Source organism: Pseudoliparis swirei, chromosome 22 (genome assembly GCF_029220125.1).
Source record: "Pseudoliparis swirei isolate HS2019 ecotype Mariana Trench chromosome 22, NWPU_hadal_v1, whole genome shotgun sequence".
NCBI classification, from domain to species: domain Eukaryota; kingdom Metazoa; phylum Chordata; class Actinopteri; order Perciformes; family Liparidae; genus Pseudoliparis; species Pseudoliparis swirei.
In genome coordinates, this window is record NC_079409.1 from 13,968,124 (window position 1) to 13,993,055 (window position 24,932).

The 24,932-nt window shown below is 43.5% G+C and overlaps 2 protein-coding genes across 8 annotated transcripts; one reads left to right on the forward strand and one right to left on the reverse strand.

Moving 5' to 3' along the window:
- The first annotated feature begins 183 nt into the window (after positions 1-183).
- ttyh1 (tweety family member 1) lies at positions 184-20,408 on the forward strand. 7 transcript variants are annotated; one of them, XR_008835383.1, is made up of 16 exons: positions 184-481; positions 3,982-4,147; positions 5,589-5,818; positions 8,011-8,122; positions 9,634-9,968; positions 11,716-11,811; positions 11,921-11,993; positions 13,395-13,470; positions 13,652-13,707; positions 13,973-14,065; positions 14,164-14,256; positions 14,338-14,477; positions 16,479-16,646; positions 17,300-17,389; positions 18,205-18,283; positions 19,342-19,351. XR_008835383.1 is itself a non-coding variant. In XM_056443619.1 (15 exons), the coding sequence occupies exons 2-15, from the start codon at positions 4,013-4,015 to the stop codon at positions 19,423-19,425; spliced, it is 1,770 nt and encodes a 589-aa protein (XP_056299594.1). In that variant the 5' UTR covers positions 184-481; positions 3,982-4,012; the 3' UTR covers positions 19,426-20,408. The 7 variants fall into 7 exon arrangements, 6 of the variants coding, with proteins under 6 accessions (XP_056299594.1, XP_056299600.1, XP_056299598.1 ...); XM_056443619.1 differs by lacking the exon at positions 17,300-17,389 and having other exon boundaries at positions 19,342-20,408; XM_056443625.1 differs by lacking the exon at positions 17,300-17,389 and having other exon boundaries at positions 16,479-16,539; positions 19,342-19,523.
- Positions 20,409-20,477: 69 nt separating this feature from the next.
- Positions 20,478-24,077, reverse strand: josd2 (Josephin domain containing 2). Its single transcript, XM_056443631.1, has 5 exons — positions 23,884-24,077; positions 23,646-23,778; positions 22,422-22,547; positions 22,040-22,234; positions 20,478-21,806 (listed from the first exon to the last, which is right to left on the reverse strand). The coding sequence occupies exons 2-5, from the start codon at positions 23,765-23,767 to the stop codon at positions 21,695-21,697; spliced, it is 555 nt and encodes a 184-aa protein (XP_056299606.1). The 5' UTR covers positions 23,768-23,778; positions 23,884-24,077; the 3' UTR covers positions 20,478-21,694.
- Positions 24,078-24,932: the final 855 nt, after the last annotated feature.

The window sequence follows — 24,932 nt, forward strand, 5'->3', positions numbered from 1 at the left end:
TCTTTGGGCAATATCGTGTTGCTGCCGCGTTGTGAAGTCGATTGGGCGTTAAGCTACGCCGGACGCAGCGATAAAGGGTCCCTTAGGGGTGTCTCCTCAACCTTAATCCTGCTCTCTCTCTCTCTCTCTCTCTCTCTCTCTCTCTCTCACTCACTCGCTCTCACTGGGAGCTCCTTTCTCATCCATCAACACAAGCACTTCTTCACTGTCACAGACTCACATTCAATTATTGGCTATTTACCTTTTAACAGCAATAATTATCGGTTCTCTTTTTTTTAAGCCCCATTTTGACATATTTTTGGCATGTCTTTAAGACATTTTTTCAGGATGATGTTTTTTCAAGAGCATCAAGCGTTGATGGCTGGCAGTATACCCCTTTGAGTGGGTTAATATTTTACGGACACCGGCGGAGTGAGGAGACGAGGAGGAGAAGAGGAGGAGAAGAGGAGGAGAGAGAAACCTCCCAACAAGACCGGCTGAGGTAAGAGACCGACCTCTCTCTTCTGTGGATTATGGCTTAATTGTTGCTATGGTGGAAAGATGAATCCTCAATCAACTGAAATATAAATGCACATTACACCACATCACGGTATATGGGGATCAATGCTTATCTTTTAAAATATGCTTGATGAATTATCAAGAAACCATTACTCCGTATTGTCAAAAATTATATATTCTTAACTATGACAACTATGCAATTAGTTCCCACCTAGTTTTAGGTTAATTGTTCTCACATTTCCTCTAAATGTGTTGTGGACTATTCGTTTTAATCTGCAAGATAATATGAATATTTAGCTCTGCATTGGTTTGTCGGGTCAGAAGTGTGGAAGTGTTTTGTCCCCATCATCTTGTCATGCTGGACTCTTGCACACATCAAAGCACTGATTCGCTCGAACTTAGTGACTATGAGCTGCACTGACTTACCTTCGGTCAGCTGCGCTCACTTTGAAGGGTCATTGTTGCGGAGCGGAACATTCATCCTACAGTTGAATGTAAAGTGACGTTTTTTTCTCCTGTCGCTTCCCATCAGATAAAACTAACTTTGCACCCTTCATCGAGATGTTAATGAATGTCTCCTGGCGGATGCAGCGTGTCACGATACGATTGTATTGCTCTCTCATCAATTACAGTCATTAAGGTTGTTGTTAAGAGGATGTTAGACGACGGCTGTAATGCGAACCATAAAAGATTTTATGTGGCAAATTGAATGTGCATCATTTCAGCAGCACAAAATACTCCATTAATTAAATCTCCTGCTCACACACAGGAGAGTTGTATTGCCATAAAAAGATGAAGCTGAGGATGAATTTCCTGTGCTAAAGATGATCCTAAATTCAGCTGACAGGGATGCCTCAGCCTTGTTCTCATTAGCTGCTTCACAAAACGGCCCTTTTCTTTACATTCAGACATCATGGAGTCTCATATCACGCAATTGATTTCATTCCCCGTGTCGTCTGAGCTCCGTGCATTCTGAACGCACCAGAATTCCCTAAGAGCTCACGGTTTTGGAGAGAGTATGTGGGTTCTTCTCCATCTCGCTCTTCGTCTGCACCTTTTTTTGTCTTCTTTTCCACCGACTGAACTCAGAATCCTATTAATTTGTCCTCAGTTATGCGACGGTAAAAGGCACGAAAACAAACTGGCAGGACACGTCAAGTAGAGACTTCCTATCTGTGACAACTGCTGAGTGGCTGCTGCTCCAGGGGGCCGTGTCCCGCCCCTCCCCTCACGTCCAGCAGCGTCTCATTACGTTGCTTCAATAACTTTCTGGGTTGCAGGAGAATCCGACCTGAACTTTGACCCTATAGTCTGTTCCCACTGTGTGTTTCTTCTTCATACATCTTGAATGAATTTTGTGTGAGAAGTGATATCCCAATAAGACAAGCTGCTTTCCTGCCGGTGATTTATATTTACTTATCTTTAGTTGTTTGATATAGGGCTTCATATGGTGTATTCCGCCTCTCATTTGCCTCACGGCGGAAATCATTATTAGTGCAGTGAGTCATCAATCACAGGAAATGCTTTTCTATATTGACCCATTTTATTGTTGGCGGTGATCACAACAGGTAGACTGATTCTCCTGTGATTGTGGAATTATTCCCTCACTTGATTATTATGCCTCTCCAATAGCTTTTATCATCTCTAAAGTGTGATAAATGCACCTCATAGACCTGCCTCACAGCTCCTCAAATACATCAAATCTAATTCACTCAAGATAAATGGCCATGAAGGATGCGTGAATCTAACAGCACACGGTCTGTTTGCACTGCTGTTGTGTGGTGGATGGATGCAACTCTCACAGTGTTATGACCATAATGTATGGCACCATTTTAATAAGGGAAATGGAGGGTTGGCCATGATTTGATTTGTGACAGTCGGGCTGCTGTAACCATTAAGGTGAACATGCTTATTGTAATGGGCTTACAGCCGCCCTGCCTGGCCAGTGGGCGAGCTGGTAACTGGTTCTGAGCCGTAAACGCCCCAAATCTGAATGGGGAAATTGTCTGGCGTTGACTGTGACATGTGTGGCTAAATCGAAACTATATCATACACAGGATGCACAAACCAATGCGTGTAGTAAAAAGAATACTGTGCTTATGTAACGTTGAGCTGAATGCATAACAGCTGCATTGAAAGATAATAAAAGCCTTTAATTCAGAATCTATCTGGCATTATTGGATCCTTTTTGACTCTAATGCAGAATTGTATCCGCCTGTAATATCAGCATTGAGCGGAGTTGTGTAACCCTTTGTATTTAAGGCATTAGCGTTGTTGTGAGTGAATGGTCGTCTCTGTGCTGTCTTGAAATGCTCCTTTCTTAAACAGTAGAGCGCTGACGGTCTCTTAATCTGGACAGCCGGTATCAGAAGCTGACCGGGCTCCCGTCTCGCCCTCTTCTCCCCCTCCTCTGTCCCCCCTCCTGTGCCCACCCTCCGCTCCGTCATTGTAATAAGGATTCCAGTGTATGTTTGGGCTAACCGGATTTGCCCTTTGTATTTACCCTACTTTCTCCCCCTTGGTCGGCTTTAGTAAGCAGTGGTTTATGCTGCAGTCCAATATACCATGTTTTGTATAATGGTCCTCTTGGTGCCTTCTTCTTCTACTTTAACTCTGCTCGGAAGACTTCTTCAAAGACCCCATGTATCCCCAATGTAATCCATGCTGCTCCTATAGCGGATGCTCTTCATAAGGTTAAGAGAGAGGCCTTTGAATAATAGCCGTTTGTTATAGTCACGTAATCTCCCCGCGTTGAAGGCGAAACCCCTCTGGCTGCTAGTCACAGTTATAATTGTTGAATCTTTTGATTACTTTTTTGCGATTCTTCAATTCAGCGAGCTCAAGGTTTCTAGGAAATATTCTCTTTCTTTCAGTCCAAAACCCGAAGATATTCAATTTAAATCGACAAAATATTTGAAATGCTTGAAACAGTAGGTCATTTACATTGATTAAAATACTTATTAACAAACACATTTGCTGTAGATTAATTGTCTTTCATTAACCTGACATCAATGAAGTTGTTCGACCTCTCAGCACGTTTAATGCTCCACAATATGAGGCTATTTTCTGTTTGAAATTGTAATGCAAGAGTACGGCAGGGAAAACTAGTCACAAGTTTATTCATTCATGTTGACATGAGGAACTGATCCCAGATCAGTGAAGCCGAACCCTGTTGTCGTTGAAGTGTTACAGGCAAAAACACACTTGCCTCAGCCTCTGCTCTGAGGGAGGTATGTACTCTGATTTACTATCCCAAGAGTCAGTTTCAGGTGGCTGACATTTTGACCCTTACTTTGCACAGGTGGTGCAACTTGTCATAAAGTGCCTCCGTTGATGGAGACATAGAGGCCGTGGAGCTCGCAGTGACCTCTCAGGCCTCTCAGCTCAGGAAGTCCTTCACCCTTCCTCTCCCTCTTCCCCTCTCCTCTGCTCTTACTTTGCATCTTGGCTGCTCTCACCCGTTCTATTTCTTCCCTCCCACAGGCTGGAGGAGGGGGACCAGAGTCAGTAGAACATGGCTGCCATGACAACAGTGCCCAGTTATACCCCTTCGCTGTGGGTGAGACTGTGTCATGCCCTCCCCCGGCTGGACCTCACCATGCAGATGAAGGACAACATCTTTGTCCCCGAGAGCTGGGAGTACCAGCAGGTAACAGACACCTTGCCACACCACCTGCTGTACTGGAATGTCCAAGCTCAGGTGCCATATTGCATAATATGTACAGCCCTGGATCCCCCTTTATAGTAATAACTCTACAGGTGCATTGTACTACAATTGAGTGACTTTGATAATGGGCAGTTTGCTCTACATCCCACTTAAAACGACTTCATAAAACCATGAATGTAACTGCAATCAGCAGAGCTATGATGGCATTTGCAGTCCTTTAAAAACCTTTTCATGCTGACCCATTGACCTAATCATTGGTGGGGAGATTGCACTAGTCCCCTTTCAAGAGCCCTTTAGCTCACATCTGACCTTTTTTAATTTTCTTCCTTGCTTTAGGTGGTGCAGCTCTCCAAACTGTCACGTGCACCTCTGCCTCAGTGCATGATGGGAATATTGTACTTTTTAATGCAAGTTGGTTTCATGGAGTGCATGAGATTCAACATGGTCGTCTCGCAGGTTTCTGCACTGTGTGGTTTCATCCTTCTCCTCCTCCAACAGGATCTCACGCTAAACGCTCCAGCCAGCAGTGTCTCACAGTGGCGTGTTTGTGACTTCTCTGCGGTACAAAGGGGGGGGGGGGGACGCAAATTATCCTGCAGAACAGAAAGACAAAAGGGAAAGAAAAGTGCATCGAGAGAGGGAATAAGAGAGGGAATGAGTAATGGGAGGAGGTTGCCGAACAGAAAACCGGGCAGAGAGAGAGAGAGAGTTAGAGTGGGAGTGAGAGAGAGTGGCAGTGAATGTATTAAAGTAGGTCACAGATTATTAATAGAGATTCAGTGGTGTGGATAGAAAGTAAGAGAGAGGGGAGTGGGGGAGAGAAAGAGAGTGGGAGCGAGGGTGAGTGTGGGGAAAGAAGGAGGGGCTTCAGATAGCAGGAGGTGAGCTACAGTTGAGAGAAGGTGGAGGAATGGGAAGCGACAGACGGGCAGATGGGTGAAGGATAATACTGTCTATGCATTGGAGCAAACTGCATTTCAATAATGTTGACTCTATGACATGGAGCCTGATCAAAAGCAAAGTCTGATACGGATTAGTGACATTAATATTCACTCTGATGCAGATCAGGGATTCATGGGTTAAAGCCTTTGGAATAAGCATGAATGGTCAAGAAGCATCTGAAATTAATTGCATTACATTTCCATCTATGTTAATGTTTATTGCAGGCAATGTATATCTGTATCCTTGATTTTACCGCCTATTTAAAACACACAATTTATATTCTCATACCTTTTTAATCACCATCTCCTGCTACTGAATGGGGGCGGAACCATATGACAAGCTTTGGATTTAACAGGATTAGTTTGTATTTTCACATCTCAAATTGCTCTTCTCCACCTGTAAAAAACAAAAAGGGAATTAAAGTGCCATTTTTAAATATTCACTGACTCATCCTTTCTTTTCCTCCTCGTCTTTTTCTCAGACTCTGCTGGTTTTGTCAAGTGTATCAGCCATCGCTCTCGTCATCTCCCTCCTGGTGGTCCTCTCCTTCCTCATACACTACTGCTGCTGTCACCGTGGTGACCGGAGCGAGGGGTCAGAGGAGGAGGAGGAGGATGAAGATGCCAGCACAAGTCACGGTTACAGCGGCAAGAAGGGGCGGGGCATCTGCTGTGTCACGTGGGTGGCGGTGGCGTCCGTCACGCTGTGCTGGTGAGAAGGAGGAGTCAAGTACTTAGATCCTCAGGGCAACACTGTGAATGAACTCCACAAGTAGAAGTCCATAATCAGCAACACTTAAAGTATTAGTTAATTATAGTAACTAAATACTCGTCACTTTTTACAAACCTTTAAAATATGACACACAATAAGATACACGATAAACAACCCGGCAAAGCAACAACATCAAAATGGCCCTCAGACGTTAATGCACCTGTAATAATAACCCATACATATAATAATATCACAATTCCTTTTGGTACTTTGCTGGTACTCCATAATTGAAGGCAAGACTTGTACTTGAAGTGGTGTATTTTGGTATTTTGGTATTTCAGATGCGTATCTTATGTTTTTAGGTAGAATCTTGACAAGTAACTAGAAACTAAAGCTGTTTGGTAAATGAAGCAAAAATTACAATATTCTCCTCGAAAACGTAGTGCAGTTGAAGTATAAAGAAATAAAAGCTAATGATTCTCAAGTAAAGTACAATTCGCTCAACATTGAAGTGAAGTAAAGTCATTTAAACTGGAACAACAACAACAAGGCTGTGAATCACAAGCTGTCACCTTCTCCATCGTCATGTGCTTTCTAGGCCCACACACAGTCATCAATCTCACTGGAGAGGAGACCTTAGTGACAGCTGATGGTCACGTTAAGTTGCTGTTTCCTGACCACAGGCCCGTGACAGCCCTGTGCGTGTCAGTTTGTGTCTGTGTGTGTGTGTTTCCCTGCTTTCCTCATAGCTGTGTGTGTGTGAGGATTCAATTCAATTCAGTTTATTTGTATAGCCCAAAGGATGATCTCAGCGCGCCCACCACCAGAGCAGCAGTCATTTACCGACCGGTGTTCCCCTCAGATCTGGTGACCATGCAGTGACCATGCAGCCATGCAGTGACCATGCAGCCATGCAGTGACCATGCAGTCAGTACGCTGTCTCTGGACCTAACACAGAAATGCTGCGTAGACGTCACTGAGGGGAACCTCAGCTGCCCATCAGACATTTTATATCTAAAGCTACTGGCCCAGCGGTGTGCTGCAATACAACTATAGTGCAATTTAATGCTCATCATATATCCCAGTCCATCTCCCACACGTTTATATACACTGGCACTGTTTTGTTATATCACAGAACAGGATGTCAGGCGTCATAATGGTGTCGTCATACAGACTGTAGGCTGATGTGGTTCGTGTCTCCCCCTCATGGACCGTCATATAATGTAGTCCTCTCCTCCTCTGATCATAGAGCGTGCTGCGCTAGACAGGATGAACGATTTATGCTGCAGTTTACCTCGTGAAAATATTTCATGTGACACCCTTTCCTCCAGATGTTGGCCTTTTTGCACCAGAACAGCCATTTGAAATGCAGTTGCATTCGACATCGTCCACAATTGGCAGCTTGAAATGCAAAGCACACACAGACGCAGACACACATTCCTCCTTTTCCTTTCCCCCTGCTTTCTAATCTGGGTCACATACTTTGTGGGAGATTGGGTCATACTGTTCCTCTCGGGTTTGCGGGGATTTGATGAACATCTGGCCCGAGAGCCTTAATCTGAATATTTGAATAACAGAACGATGTTTAAACATGTTGCTCTGTTTAACATTTCGAATATTTTCCTTGTTGAAGCTTAACGGTTGAGTGCTAAGAGTCAGTTGTTTTCCCATCATCTGTTTATTCCTCCCTTGCGCTCCACTGTTGGTATGCTCATCCGGAGCACACACATACTCTCCAGCTCTATCTTCTTGTGTCACATTAATTTAAAATGTACATAATTCAATTCAATTCAGTTTATTTGTATAGCCCAATTTCACAAATTACAAATTTGTCTCGGAGTGCTTTACAATCTGAACACATAGACATCCCTGCCCCAAAACCTCACATCGGATCAGGAAAAACTCCCAAATAACCCTTCAGGGGGGAAAAAAGGGAAGAAACCTTCAGGAGAGCAACAGAGGAGGATCCCTCTCCAGGATGGACAGGTGCAAGAGATGTAATGTGTACAGAAGGACAGATTTAGAGTTTAAATACATTCAATGAATAACAGACACACTGAATTAAACATTAGATGTATGCCTCTGCTATCTGTTCTTCTATCCCCCTCTCACACACACGCACGCACACACATATACAGTATATATACAACTCCCACAATGTTTTCAGATTTTCTTTTTTCCTCCCTTTGCAGTGTTGCCATAGGCATTGGTTTCTATGGCAACAGCGAGGCTAATGATGGGATGTATCAGTTGACCTCGTCTCTTCTCACAGCCAATTATTCGCTATCTTCCATTGATCTTCTGGTGAGTGTTGCAATCCCACAAGCAATATGTCAGAATATGTCACTCATGTAACTGTGTGTGTGTGTGTGTGTGTGTGTGTGTGCTCTCTCATGCTCACGTGTGGTCTGCAGATAAAGAAAGAAAATCAGACACAAGCTTCAGTTCTCCATTGATTTCCCTGTGGCCAGACAGTTGTTTATGTGTCAACTAAATGTTCTCCTTCTACTGGAGAAGATGCAGGTCAGGAGGACTACAGCAATATAGTTGATGAATAACTAAATGAGTGTGTGAGTGTGTGTGTGTGTGTGTGTGAGTGGGGGGGGGGGGGGGGACAAAGAAACATTCATAATTAAAATTAGAGCAAGATATCTCATATGATCCCCGTCATTATTTCTAAAGGCCTCATGTCACACTACATGCGCAATCTATCAACTAACAAAACAAAGAACAATTGCTATAAAATGTGACCTACATGCAGTAACATCAATATTAAGTTATAACATGTTGGCCTTTGAAAAAGAGGTCAGCAGTTTTACTTCTCTCTTGCTGTGCAGATTTTCAAATAGATATTGAACTCCAGCGGAGTAAAATGCACACATGACATCCTGCATGGATTTCATTTTAGCTCTTTTAGCTGCAAGTGAGGCTCTTGTGGCATTTTAAAAATGTTTTTTAATTAAAATAAATTATGTTTAATGGTCATATTTTTTGTTTTTACAAAATAAAATAAACATGTAATGAAACTGAATTAGAAATATACAATAATAATAAACAGTGGATCTCACTGCAGCCACTTTGGGAACCACTGATCTTTCCCGTGTCCGCTCCATTGTTCAGTCTTTATAGAATTCCTTGTATATGCTATTCTGCAAAAACATTTACTACACTTTTTAGAAAGGTACATTTGTGTTTGTGAACGTTGTCATTGACATATGAAATTAGTGAAAGATATATATGCAGTATTTGACACAACAAGGGTGAAATAACAGGAAGTTGGCTGAAATCGAAACCAAGACAGAAAATATGTGTTCAATCAGAGAGATCATACAATAAGGAAGAAAAAACACGGACTAAAGGTTTGTCCTTTAAATGAATGCATATACAAGTAAAATAAACTGTAAAAAACTGAATAACAAGACAGAAGCTTTCTTCTCTCAGTACCTGCAAACAATGAGCTTAATGGTGAGAGATCATAAATTATTCATCATGACTGCACACAACAAAAGGAGTGTGCTCATTCTGTTTCTGTACTGCTGCAGTCTACGATCTTCACTTTGCCAATTTAAGAAACCTGTTGTGTGCTATCAAGTATTTTCATGTAAAGGGAAATCATTTTGTACTTTGCAAAGTACTTTGTTTAAAATGAGGTACATGCATTAGCAACTTGAGGCAGCGAGATGCACATAATCTTCTGTTCTCTATCTCCATAACAAAACCACTCTAGGCTGACCACCATTTTTCTGAGTATGACCATTTCTATTTTGTGGTTTCCCTCCCACTCAACTCACATTCTGTCTTCCTCCCACTCCAAGATTTCAGACACAATTTCTGGGCTGCAGCTGTCTGTCTCTGGCCCTCTGACCTCAATGGAGGAGCTCTTTACTGGCAGTAAACCCTTCCTGGCATCCACGAGGAACTGTCGGAGGTTATCTGAGAACGTGATCAACCTCCTCTCCTCCATCTCCCTGGCTCGGCTCCGTGTGGATGCAGGCCTGGGGAATGACAGCATCATCGGGGGGGCCATCATACCGCTAACTCCAGTACCTCCCTCTGTGGCCCCTACAATGGTGCCTACTGGCGGCTTGGTGCCCAGCCCCTTCTCACCTGGCTGGGCGGCTAACACACTGATGGTTAATGAGGACTACAGGTGAGGCTGCAGTCCAGATGTCCATCCGAATAGTAGATATAGATTTATTTCATGGATTTTTATTAATAGATTATACCAAGTGTTGCCTGGTTCTGTTTTCCAGATGATTCAGTATCTAGATGCATGGCCCGCAAGGAAATACAAATATGACACACACATATATTTTGGCATGATTCCATATTTTTAATTAACTACGTTGAAAAGAACAATGTTTGCCAACATTTCCAACTAAATAGATGGTGTAACTATATTCTGGATTCTTTTTTTTCCTATTTACAAAACTCATTTACCACTATTACTGATCTGTCAGTTTTCCAATCCAATAATTTAACATTGTGGCTATATACATGTAGATTTAATTAAATAATCACAAATATTACTTTTTACAACTTCTACCGTAGAAGCATCAGGAGTTAAAATACAATCAATGGATACCAATTTGATGGGTATCATAAAAAAAAGTTTGGTAATTTAAAAATGATTACATACTGTATATGCAAGGCCCATTTCATCTCATCAAAGTGGACCTGCTTTACATTTAGAAACCCGTTGCTGTGACTTGGCTCCATGTTTCCAGTCCGCTCCGATAACCATTTCCTATTCTGACAAGTTTATGTAGTAAATAAGCAGATTTTTAGCAGCATAAACCATCTGGATCAATTTCACAATTATCAACACGGACGGGCTGTTTATCAACAGCGTTGACACTGTTGAGGAAACTATCTGAACCAGCCTTTCATACATGTTTATCAAGATGGCTGCGTCTGTTGAGGTAATGCAGTGGAAAGGGGCCATAATGTTCTGGCTCCTAACGGGTCAATGGGATGCTTTTATATTACGTAATAATCATAACATGGAAGTAGTGCTTCCCATAAACCAACCACACACAGCGGACACAGACAATGTGCTGCATCCCTCAATGAAGCAGTGAGAGGTGAAGTATGGTTCCACCTCGACATGACTTCACCATTCCCCTGGTCAGTGTCATGCTGCTCAGTCCTGCCACAGACACACATTGAGTGAGCGTCTCATGTCTAACGAGACACACATACATATTCCAGATCAGTTCTGTTAACAGAATCACAATAATCTTATCATACTTAGTTTTGATTCACGGTACAAGGCCCGTACTCATGTCCTCATTGGTCTGTGAGGAGCTCACCTGCTGCCAACGTCACATCCAGATCCTATCATCCCATCACGCCTCCTCCTGGGTCAACTCCACCGGCAGAACACAGATCGTGGCTGGATGGACACTAAATGACACAATCAAAAGCTTCCTTTGTTGTAAATGTACAACTTACTGCAGAACACCCGTTTTAAAATGAAGTCCGACCTCAATGGAGGAGCAGTTAAAGGGTCAAGGTGTAATTTATTCACCAGTGAAAACATGAAGTGAAAGTGCTGTCATCCTAATCAACCAACTCTAATTATCTAAACATCATGACAGAAATACTAAAAACCGGAGATGAAAACAACAACAACAACATAAAACAATAGAACATAGAATTAAATTAAAATAACAGTTCCTCTTTACACATGTCTGGCTGCTCTGTCGTGACACAACAGCGTTACAGTGACTTTGACAACATGTTTATTGTCACAGTTCACACAGTTCAACGCTCTGGGGAAAAACACTTTAAATTGACATCAAGCTATTCATTTATTTATTTTTCTGCGGTCAAGAAGAATCTTGCACACATAAACATGGATAACGTGTCGTTCTCTGTGTGTTCCTTTGTTACAGGTGGCTGTCATACGTGTTGTTGCTGCTGCTTGACCTCATAGTGTGTCTGTTCATTCTGCTGGGACTGGCCAAGCAAGCCCGCTGGCTGCTCATCCTGTGAGTACACACACTCACACACTTTCATCTTGAGACACAGACCATGCAACGCTGGATTGATGGTCTGGGTTGCATCTTGGCTGAAGAGTTTGTGCTGTTCCCTTCACAGGATGACCGTGCTGACGTGGCTGGCTCTCTTCCTAAGCTGGGGCTCCCTGGGCCTGGAGACCGCCACTGTGGTGGTGAGTACAGCCGAACAAGAAGAGGCTGGAGGGAGCGAATAGGAAGTGAATGGGACTGTCATTGGGAGGGATGGGATGGCTCCAGCTGAGGGAGGAGAATTCAGGACGCCAAAGCAACGTGTGTGTGCATGTGTGCATGTGTGTGAGTGTGTGTGTGTGCGATTTCTGTGCCCATTGTGCTAAACTGTGAAAAGATCTGCTTCCTAGGGAACGCTGCAGTCGTGGCAGAGGACCAAAAAGGCAGGAAAATGGGGCAGAGATTAAAGATTCAATGCACGTGTGCACAAGCGCGTTTGTGCACAAATTGTGTTTGTGCATTAAAGTGTGTGTGTTTGTTGTGTAAGTGTCTTCGCAAGTGTGTGGGCGTTTGGCTTTGAGACAGATGAAATATGAAGAGAAGTGCTTTTAACATGACTGAGGAGGGGAAAGGAAGATTGATAGAGATAGAGAGAGATGGAGAGAGAGAGAGAGAGAGACATCAGCTTGCCATGAGCAGTGCAAGACGTGAAGCTGTTGCTGTGCTTGGGGGCTTCAGACTGAGCACGAAGAAGTGTGAGTGAATCCTGCTGGACAATGTTCTGCTTTTAACGCCAGAAACTTGAAAACGCCCCCAGTGTGCTGTGTCCTACAGGCATGAATCCAGGCTGTAACATTATCAAGAACAAAGCACAGAGAGAGTTGTTCTGTCTCACACAGAGGAGTGTCCTTTTTGAGTTCTCTCTGTGAAGTTGGGTCGTCCTCTCTGAGGAGGAGACGGTTTTAGTCTGGGGGTGTTTGAAGAGGGTCAATGTTGGCTGTTTTTGTGCGCTGCTGCCCACTTTAAGAGACCCAGTGTCATGTGGAGCTGGCGGGAGATGGTCCCAAGGCCTGTGGGTCCACACAGAGACGCTCTGTCCCTGGTCACTGACAGGGAAACAATGGACCAGCTGTGGGCCGGCCCACTTTATCCTGTCCCGGGTCGACACTTTTCCCGTCAGCCACACTCTGTGTGTCTCTCACCCCCTCTTCTGGCGGGGCGACATCCAGCTGAGTGTGTGTGTCGGAGCACTATCTCTGACCTGAGTGCACGCTCGAACAAAATATAAGCCACCATGATTTGGAAAAACAGGTCAACAGAAGTGAGGATATAAGCGAATGGAAAGAAAACTAGATGTCAGAGAGCAGCCCAGGTTGATCCAGGTCAACATGTGACGCAGGCAGATCAATATCAGCCACTATATTGTGAGCTGATGTCAGTTATCTGATGAATTAAGTATTTCGTCGGTCAGTGTCCCGACTAACTTTCCTCTCTCTCTCCCTCTTTTACCTCATCTGTCCCTCTCTCTCTCCTGCTGTATTCCTTTTCTTCTTTTTTCCTGTCATCCTTTCTCTCCGTCCCCGTCGCCCTCGCTGCCCCGACAGGCTCTCAGCGACTTCTGCTCGGATCCAAACACGTTTGTAGTCAACTCCACTCACTTCAACACGGGGACCAGCTCAGGTAGAGTGTCGACCTATTTCAAGAACACATTTCTAGTTGTTTCCCATTTCTGCAGCGCCCTTGATTTACCTCCCACCTGTGCGTATGTCAGCACAATCTAATATAATCACAGTTAAATGTCCCCACATCTTTTCTCCTATGCACTGATCTCTTGTGCACTGGTGTTTTGCTGGCCATTTAGATGTGTTGGATTACTACCTGACCTGCAGCCAGCGCATGAACAGCCCGTTCCAGCAGGTAACGTGACCTCCTGTCAGTCACACGTCTTGTGTACATATCGCTTATATGCTGACATTTAGCTGACACTCTTACCCTCATTGATGTAACTGAACAGGTTGTACATCAGACTTGCTTAAGGACACATTATTTGAGGATGAGAGGCACAGCTGTTGCTGCGTGTTCTGTCCTTAAATGATTTGCTCACCAGATACATAGGTATACTCGCTCAGCATATTGATTCATGGTATATTTGACCTTAACCGTACTGACTTGTCGGCTGCAGCTGCTGACCCAGTCGCAGAGGGCTCTGTCAAACATTCACACACACCTCTCCAGTCTGGACAGAAATGCTCTCACGCAGTTCCCCAAAGCTGAGGTACGTCATCGTGTCGAAACACATGCGGGAGAAGTAACATTTCGGACGCCTTCCCGGAGATCGTTTTCTAACTGGTCCCAATGTTTTCGTCACGGCAGAGGTCACTCAGGGAGGCTCAGCAGATACTCAACTCCACAGAGGGAAACTTTCATCAGTTGGTGGCACTGCTGAACTGCCGGGGTCTGAATAAAGTAAGCCAAGGCGCGGGGCAGTAAAGTACCAACATTACTGATTATTTTCATTCAGTCGTGTATCCATCCATTTTCTCTCAGGACTACATTGACTCTCTGAAAGGCCTGTGCTACGATGGGATGGAGGGATTGCTCTACCTCTCCCTCTACTCTTTCCTCGCGGCTCTGGCCTTCACCGCCATCCTCTGCTCTCTGCCCGGCGCCTGGAGGAGCTTCCCCAGGTGAGAGGGAGAGTGTGAATATGTGTACCTACTGCAAAGGTATAGGTGCCAGTTGTTTCTATCTATTTGTAATAGAAAATACAACATTGTTATTTAATGCACCCCCAATCATTTAAACTCTGAATTGCCGACCATCAACTAAAGAAGGAGACAAGTGCGAGACAACACAGTTGATGTGAGTACCGGTTAATACTGGAACAGCACAAGATCGCTGTATCGATCTACATCTGGTGCTCTTGTAACTCATGTCAGAGAGAGTGTGTCATCTTTGAGTTGTTATTTAAGCCGAATATTACATTACATTACATTACATGTCATTTAGCAGACGCTTTTATCCAAGGCGACTTACAATAAGTGCATTCAACCAAGAGTACACACTAAGAACAACAAGAATAAAGAAAGTAACATTTCCTCAGCATAGTCGAACTACAAAAGTACCATAATAAGAGCTATTTAAGTGCCACTGAAGTGCTAATCTGTGTTTTAATCCAGATATAGTGGGAAAAGATGTGTTTTCAGTCTCCGGCGGAAGCTGTAGAGACTTTCTGCTGTCCTGATGTCAGTGGGGAGCTCGTTCCACCACTGAGGAGCCAGGACAGCAAAAAGTGCAGGAGTCACAAGTCGGTTGGCTGTTGCCGAGCAGAGCGAACGTGCCGGGGTGTACGGTGTGACCATATCCCGGATGTAGACGGGGCCCGATCCGTTCAGAGCACGGTACGCCAGAACCAATGTTTTGAAGCGGATGCGGGCAGCCACCGGTAACCAGTGAAGAGAGCGGAGGAATATAAAACTATGCACGAGTATAACACACTTTCCTCTGATGTTGTGGCAGCACACAAAACAACACATTTTATCTTCCACAGTACTGAAAAGCAATACACCCTTTTTGTCCCACAGTGTCGTGAAAGCTCCTCCATTCATAAAGGAACATGTACAAAACATCCACAATCAGATCACAATTATAACATTTGGAAGTTTCTGCCTGGCATAGAATGTGGAAAGATATTGCAGTGTATGAGACATAGCTGGTTAAAATTGTTTTTTCACCATTTTCAAGTGAAAAGTCTCCCATGCTTAAAAAGGTTAAAATACAGTTGTACCAATAATGAAGTTTGGCTCTCCTCAACTTTATTTCAGTTTTTAAACTAATTTCTTTTTTGTATGTTCAGGGGTTTGGGAGCTGTGAACAGGTTTGTTGGATCTGCTGAGGTGTTTATGGAGTTGGTAGCTAGATCCAGACACTGAAGTCCATGAGAATCCTCTTCACTGTCGTCAGCTCACAGCTGGTTGGGACCAGTGCTGCTCGTGCATCAGTCTCGTTTTTGCTCATCCCTCCATGTTTTCAGCAGCCTGTGCCAGGTTGGCTCAAACCATCCTGATATGGGGGAGACTTTGGGTTTTTAGGATAATTAAATAAAAAAATCCTACTGAATATAAAATTCAGCTCCTCCCATTAGAAATTCCTCCAGACTCAAGTCAGTGTTACACCTCAGGTTTAATTGAGTGCTGCTTAATTTTCTGTAAAGCACAATGTTTTTCAGTATTTACCATAAAAGCTGTTGAGTTTGTTTTAAAATGGCTGAAGATTCTTAATTGTTACGTATGTTGTAATACCTCGTGTCCTGAAGATGCACTTTTTGTTTTCTAATTAAAATGCAGCTTTTATAGAAATACTTCCCTCTCTAGCATCGCCACCAGCTGGTCGGTTTGAAACTTGTTTTTGTGTTGGCATACTTATTCTGTCTCCATACTATCCCAGGCTCAAACTGCACCATATTTTCATTAAATAAATTCGAGTTCGTTGAAAATGAACTGCGATTTGGGTCGCGGCTTGTCATTAAGGGGAGATGGTGGGTCACGGAGCCAGACCAGTTGAGAACCACTGTTTTAATGGAACTATAAGAATGAATACAGCTATGAAGAGAATGCGGTATGAAGGCACATTGGGACCCATCGCCGCTCACACATGGCCCTCTCTGTCTCTTTCATGGACGACGACAGTGAATCAGAAGAGTACGAAGACTCGGACAGCGAGAGTGAGGACCCCTTCACCTCCCATCAGGCACGTAGACCGACGGCCTCGGGGTCTCAGCGAGGGGCCATGGCCCCCTTCTATAATTACCCGGGGGCCGGGTGGACACCCCCCTTTTCTAGTGCGCCGCCCCTCCCGTGAGTAACACAGACACTCAGACACACAGACAGACAGACAGAACGCCCCAGATGTTGGAGGAGGAGGAGGAGGAGGAGGAGGAGGCTGCTCGTAGATACAGTTTGGCATAAAGCCGGTGCTTCTGTATCAAGATTTGTACCTATGGCAACTGTTATACTGATGCCCCCAGATCAGGGATTGTAAGAAGTGCAGTTAACTTCAACACATAGCGACTGATTTACAAGTGCAGGTCCATTTAGCACTATTAAGATGTGTTTGTGCAGGCACATAGTCTTTTTGGTGAATAAATCACAGATTTCCCCCTCAAACAGCATTCATTTTATTCATGATATATATATAACGGATGTCGCTAAGTCATCTTCGCGACAGAGTAGTTGGAGTGCAGTCTAGTCAGCTAGGTTCACACATTTTTGTCTCCATATAGACGTGTAGTCCACAGAGCTGCCAGGTTAAGCGCATGCACTGCAGACAGACACACAGACAGGTCACTATGGACTCGAGTGTAGGCAGAGAAACAGACACAACTCCAGAGGTCTGTCTGTCTGTCTGTGTGTCTGTCTATTCGTCTGTCGAGTGTTTCAGGACAGACAATGTAGGCCTCTCGGTCATTTTCACAGATCTTGTCTCAAATGACGTCCTGTCTCCCAAACAGTAGTAGATACTGCTGTGTTGGGGGGAGGGTGTCATTGACAAGGCAGCGCTCGTAAAAACTCCGGCGATGTGAGGCTCAGGTTGACTATAGGTAACCCCCCCCCCCCCCAACCCCTCTAAAAAAACCACCCCTCTGCATCACTCTCGTGTGTCTCCTCCCTGTGTTGTCCATCTCAAGTTATTTCTCTGGATCTGTCCTTTGCTCTTTAGCAAACCTCATTTCCCTTTTTTGGTTCTCCCTATTTCTCGCTTTCAATTTTCTCATCTTATTTTTTTCTCTTTCTCCCTCTCTGATGTTTCCAAGCTTAATCAGATCTTTGAGAAACATAATCATTGGATATTTTACTTCCTATTCTAATGCCAGCAGATCATCTGTACTGCTCTTATATATAATATTAACGCACAAATACAAGGATACTGACTAAACCCAACTGTCAAGGTTCAGAAACTCAGCTAGCACTAAACATACAGTCCATTCCTCTTACATGGAATCTACTCAGGATTGCTTTAAAAGCTTTCTGGGGTTTATCATGCAGATAAACAGATTCATTAGGAAAACAACATTACAGCCGAAATGGGACTGGTGAGTCACACCCAGCTCTAAATGCATGTAATTGCAGATTATTACATAAATCCTGCAGTGCATCGTCAGTCAGGAGTGGACTGTACGCCGGCTGCTGGAGCTCTCAGTGCCTCGCTTGAGTGCCAGTAGTACTAATACCTACTAGTTTTATCGAGTGCTTCTTTTCCTGCACTATATTTCTAACGTCTCTCTCCTTCTTCCTGTTACCTGTCGTTGGCTCCCGTCACCCCGCGACCCTTCTGTCCTTCTCAATGTGTCTCACCCCTGTTTCCCTCTCTCCTTCATCCTCCGTGCCTCCTCTCCCTCTCTCTCTCTCTATACAGGACTCCAAACGTTTCCTCCAATGGCAACCCTGGCTATGAGAGCCTACCCTTGACTGACAGGCAGTCCCCACCCCCCTCTGTGAGTTCCTCTGTACTTGTGACGCCATCGCAATCTGTGCCATTTTATCGCTGCACGCGCCTGCTTTAATAATCAGTAGCAAACGGACAAACACGGTGACCTCGAGCGACCCTGTCGGCTGGCCTTTTGCTCTTGTTGGTGCCTCAAAACCTGCAGAAACGAGAGAGAATTTCCCCTGTTCCTGATTTTATTGATGTCTCTTTGTTACTAATATAAATGTGGGAGCTCTTCATGTTTTAGTATCACTATCTGGCCATTTAAGAGCCCCTAACCTTGACCAATTTAAATGAATATAAGCAACATTCAGTGTGCAATTGGCAGCTTTCATTCGCTGAGGAAGATGTGCTGCGTATATATGACCAGATGTTATCACATGACCAAGCTTATAGTCTCATGACAACTCTGCTATCTCTGTGACAACTGAGCAAACACTGTGCACTCAGCATGTGATAGCTTCCAAAGCTTCAGGAGAACCTAACAAGAGGGCCTTGATGTTGTATCTTTATTTGTAATAGAATCATTTTCTTAATTCTCCGTCAACATTTACGTTTGAAGAAGGAAATTAGAAAGTAATATGAAATTAAACGCTGAATAATCTTAAAAGTAGAAAAAAGGTCCCCTCACCAGCTTCTTTCAGGGTCTCAGTCTTCCTCAGCAGATGGAATCTTTCTGTGCCACAATATTTATCGCAGCACCAAACTCTGTATTGTGATGACAATTTAGCTCCAGGACAAAATGAGCAAACAGATGCAGCTGAAATCTGGAACTAATCTTTGCATTAGAGTCTTCCTGACTGACGAAACAGTTTTTTATGAGGTAATAAAGTAAAGCAGTAATGTTTACAGCTTTATTTCTCCTCTGAGTTATATTTGAAATAGTTGAAATTCTCCATAAACATCCTCAAGCTTGTTGGTCGGATAGTGAGCTAAACATGTGACGTCTCCTCCTCTCGAGCTGAGCACGTGTGAATAACACACTTTGTTCTCCTCTCTTTTATTTTCTCTCCTGTCAATGCTCCCTCGGACCATCGCAACCTCACTCCTGTTCTGGACCTACAGTACTCTCCCAGCATGCTGACTGGTTACGGGGGTAGTCAATCACACCCCAACCCTGCTCACTCGAGGAACCTGAATTCACGTTGATTATTATTTTTAGGAAATGTATAGAAAAGAAATGTTTAGTTTTCATATGAATGGACACTTTACTCAAATGAAAAATAAACTAATCTCAATAAAATTAATGCTCGGTGTGAATTCAAAGTGTGTAACGTCAGTACCACAGAATATTACTATTATTATTATTATTATTATTATTATTATTATTATAAGCACTTAAAAGAAACATGTCTAAATGGACTGTTGATATAACTGACAATGATAATGCCGGTAAGATGGTTGTGCAAATATGAATCAAGTCCTCTTGGTCAACATTGTTTCCCCTCGTCTGTCTGAACTGTGAACAGTGGTGAGGCAAGTCAGAATGGTATTGACGTTACTACGTTGTAGTTTTATATTCTTAAATGTATCAGTACCACCGATTTATTTTTACGTTTTTATATAAATATTGTTGAAGAAAAACACTGGCACGCAGCGACAACACATTTTTTTTCTTTGAATGGTTAATGCAGTTCCTTCACTTGGTATCTTGTTTTTTTTATAGGTGGCAATTTTGTATTTTCCTCGTATTACCATATGGTATTCTGTATATCTCACTATCTATATCTGAATAATCATGAACATGTGCTCTTTAAAAAATCTTGAGGGCTACCAAGACCCAGTTTTAATGATTGAATAGAGAACTACAACTGCTACTTGAGTCTTGAGTGGAGAACTACAAATCCCATGCAATGACAGCAGGTACATAGCAATATGAGTCTTGCTACGTGTGCTGCAGTAGCCCTACCGTAAATAGCAATAATACCTATGTATAGCATTGGGTTTCTGAGATCTCTCCAAGATGTGTTGTGTATATATGGTCCGGTATGTTGGAGATTTCATTGAATCCCCCGTCCTTGGCAACTGACCTTGTTAACCCCTGAATTGAGTTTGTATGGTTATCAATGCTCCTTTTGAATGGCATCCTTTTACACTCGAGTCTAATATAAATAAAAATAACTTCAATAACCTTCACATGGTCTTCATTGTGTCTAGAAATCCATACAATGTAGGTAACAAACACACAGCTTGACAAGAGATTCATACTTAAAACAAGAGGTCAACGTTTAATATAAATAACTTTCACTATTACGACCCTCTGAGCTGAGGTTTATGAGTATAGTCACTGGTGTGTACCAGAGACAGGGCTCCTATTATTCTGGATATGCATAGATCAACAGACGAGACAAACACAAAGGTTACATACAGTCACAGAACCAGTGTTTTTGCATGTTAGTTATTAAAAAAACAACGTGATTTTACAGAAACCTTTCCTTTCAGATGTAAACAAAATGAACATTCTATCTTCTTTCATTCATGATAAAACTGTCAAACTCAACCTGGAGAGACATGAGACCTGGAAGAAATGGTAAATGCTTCCCAAACAAAGTCCTGTCTGCTTTTCACTTGTCAAAGCTTCCTAATGCACATTCAGCTGTATATGAAAATCTCTGCAAACCATTTTTTTCTTTTCTTTTTTGTTAACTCGAAAGCAAAATGAGAGGAGAACAAAGGCAGCCAGGAAGACAACCAAACACACCGTGGCACGCTACGCAGTAGTTAACGGATGAAACCGTGCAAAGACACTGGCGGTCCTTCAATGCCTCACGAGGTGATGCCTTCACAGCACCCGTGTCTGTGAGCACACACACACAGACACACAGACAAACAGTGCTAACTGCAGTGCATAGGAGGTTTACCATCATGGTCGTGTTAGAGATGGATAACTGATACATTTTGACATGACCGTTGTAGCCACAGCACATATTGATCTGATTTGGACGACTTGATTGTAATAGTCTACGACAGCTAAACCATTTTGATCTTGGTTATGTTTTTGTACTCAAAGTAGGAGAGCTGTCCTTATTGCAGAATGGATTGTTCATGCACGAACACTGCAATCTCTCCACCGTGAACCTGCAACGGTTCAGTCATAAGACACAACTCGAGTGTCATCAATCACGCCCACATTTGCTTCAAACTTTGTCAGCTTAGATACACCTTCCCAGTGTTCAAAACAAAGGTATTAAGTGAAGGACGATGCATATACATGGGGCATATCATCTGTTACAACCAAAACAGTTCTCTATCTCAGGAGTAAACGCCGGTCTCTGCTTCTCTTTGGAATTTCCTGGGCGTAGATATCGAATGTCTTTTAGTGCATTCCCTGAAGAGTTTTCTGTACTGAGGTGTTTCTTTTTTTAATTTAATTTTTTAAAGTCCCATACTCTGTAACGATCTGTCCCGTCCCGAAGCGTCACTCCATGGGGTTGTCAGTGTTCAGCCATGAGCCGTCCTCCTCCACCTCCCGCCGAACAACCAGCAGCATCTCTGCCACGTCCTGAGAAAGCTGTTCGCTGAGAAATGTGCTGAAAGGGAAGCGACGACGACGAAGAGGGAGAGTTAGAATAACATGAACACAGAGCGATTACTGCTGCAACACAAGAAGCAGTGAGGTAAGCGCCATGTGACCACTCTTATGGGATGACTCACTCGCAGGGACAGAAATCAAGCAGCACACCAAAGCCCGGTTTGGATCTCAGTCAGGCACACAGGTCACATGTCCGAGAGACATGTTAAAGATGTGAATGCACATTCTTACCTTAGTTCTGCTTCTCCCCCGATACAGACGGGGCTTTTCAGTTTGGAGTCCAGGTTGTAGTACTGTCCATTCACTTGACGAACCGCGAGCCAGTGTCGCCGTCGAAGTGGGAGGAACACGATCCCCAGAGATACCCGGGAGGGGACGTTAAGAATAAAGCCCTGGACCTTCGGCATGCAGAGGCTCTGAACCGTTCTGTATTTTGTTTTTTTAAAAGGGAGAAATCAGCTTTTAATGTTTAAACTTCAAACAATGAGTTACTGATTCTTTATACGTTCAGAAACGCACAACCAACTGAAAACAAGTGCAGAATGTGCAAAGTAGATGACGTAACGTGTGTTTCGCCTTTCAGATTTCAATCAAATCAGAGAGATTCGCTCACCTGCGTTTGTCCCACCACACGGCAGCCAGTTCCCGGCTCTGTAGGGCCGCCATGATGACGTTGACGTCATAGTTTCCCGTACCCAACAACGAGCGATGAGGGTTCACCACACACTGGGGAGCCAGGCTGCAGAATGAGAGAGAGAGAGAGAGAGATAAGCATTTTTTTTAGCAAATCCACCCTGTATTTGCTCCAGTTTAGTTTAGTTTAAATTGAGCCTCTTCTTGCCAGGTCTGTTGGATGTCAGGACACAAGGTTTTGTTTCCCCTCTTTCCTTATTGAGCATCTCCACACTCTCAAGCCTATTTAAAAACTCCCCGTCATTGAGATTAATCTCATTTGTTTCTAAAGAAGTGGACAAAGTGTCTGGGAGTCAATGAAGTCACAGGGTTACCCGCAGGGAATCCTTTAGCCAAAGTCACAAGCTACCCAGAACATGACTCATGTTGTTTCAGTCGATTAGTAAAGGTTTTTCCCCTTAAAGGTTAACGTTATATATTTCACAAAACACTGAGAAATCCTGAAGTCAGTGATTATTTATGGTCAGTTGACCCACTCCAAAACGTATCGTCTTGATGTTGAGGACTTTTCAGCTTTCTATGGGATACAACAGTCAGTTTACATTTGCTGTTGAAACATGTGTTGTTGAACAGCGTTAGAGCTAAATCGACACTAGAACAAAATACAAACAACAACCTGAACATCTTCATGTCCAACTCCGTCCGTCGACATCATTTAGTCAAACAATGTTCCCTTTGCAAACCTTTAGAGAACATCTACATAAATGTATCTGTCTTCCCTTGTACTGGTGCAGCGGGTTAGATGTTGAACAGATATGAGTCTGGTATGATAACATGTCTGCCTGGCACACAACCCGGGCTGGACCACTCCACTCTGCTCGTCCTCCCTCATTACATTATCCATGGCAGGCTCTGGAGACGCTGCATTTATGGTTTCACCTCTGGTAAACATTTGACCCTCTTGAGCAGGATAGGATCAGAAAAAAGTACTTTAATATCACAACCTGCTGCTGCATCACCGTTATAAAAAATACCGTATTGATAGAGGGAGGCTATGTAACCAAGTTGTGGAGCAATACATAGGGCTGAGATCACAAAGGGGCTCCGGGCCAGATGTGGAGTCAGATGTATTTCTTTGAATGCGCCTCTGTGGTTGCCACTCAGCAGCTGTATGAGCAGACACATCCTGAACACGTTCCCCTACCGTTTGCAGATGTCATCGGCGGTCTCCTTGGTGAACACCCGCTCCTGGAGCACGTTGTTGAGCGCATGGATGGCGCACAGCTCCAGACGTTGCTTCTCGTGAAACACGTCTCCTTCGCTCATACTAAAGCTCTCTGCACACACGAGCACAGACGAGGAGCGCCGTTAACCGACACTCATGAGCACAGTCAACGCACAGTGTACAGTCGGGTCAAGCGGACCATAACTCAATAGCTCACCTCTGACCGCCTGCTGCTGCTGCCGACGGCGCGCGGTGTCTGGTTGCTGGCGGCGTTTCGCAAAACAAAGGCAAAGTGAACTATTATTAATCGACAGTAGCTGCACGAAGCTGCCGAGCTGCTGATGAAACGCTTCCCCGTTTCAAAAAGATACTGGAGTCTGACAGCTACTTCCAGAAACCGGAAGTGGATCCGTTGTTTTGTTGCGATGATGTTGTTGTTGTTGCGCGGTTGTATCGCCTGTTTACGGCATTTTACAGCAGCGAGCGAATTTGTCACTTTAACCCGTTTTTATTATTTTTATACTAATTTATATATTTAAAATACAGTAAAATAAACGTTGGATGAAAGTTGTATCCTTTGCTGCGCATGCGTGTTCAGTCGACCAGGCAGTCAAAATGTGGACGTGATGTTGAAGCGCCCTCTAGTGGTGAGTCTCGTTATTGATGACGTGAAGGACAACCTGGACTTTATGCTACGTGTTTGGAGTTTGGGGGTTATAATGGACTATATCATCTTTGATCCCAGGCCATATCAAATGTTTTTGAGTTGTTGCAAAAAATAAACACCCTATAGGTATAATTCAAACAAATGACAGAAATAACAAAGCAAAGTAATTTAGAAAATAAGAAGAAAACCCCCCACAAAAAAGCTTATTCATGAGGCCTACCTCTAATTTAATGATATAATAAAACAGTCAGTCATACGGTTACATTGTATCTTATTACATATAGCCAAAACACAACCCATGGCAAAACATTAATACATGAATACATACGTTTTACTTTTTAGTGTAGTCAGAATCAGAATCAGAAACACGTATTAGCTCCGTGTGTTAGACACATGAAGAATTTGACTTGGCGGCTGGTGTGTACACATTAGACAGACAAACAAAATAACAACAATCAACAACAATCAACAGTCAACAGTCAACATACAAGATAAAATAAATCAAATAAATCTGTTCACGAGGGTCAGTGGGGGACCCAAGCTCTGTTCATGAGGTTTGTGAGTGTCCTGGCTACTTCTTTAAACATCTGCATTTAATC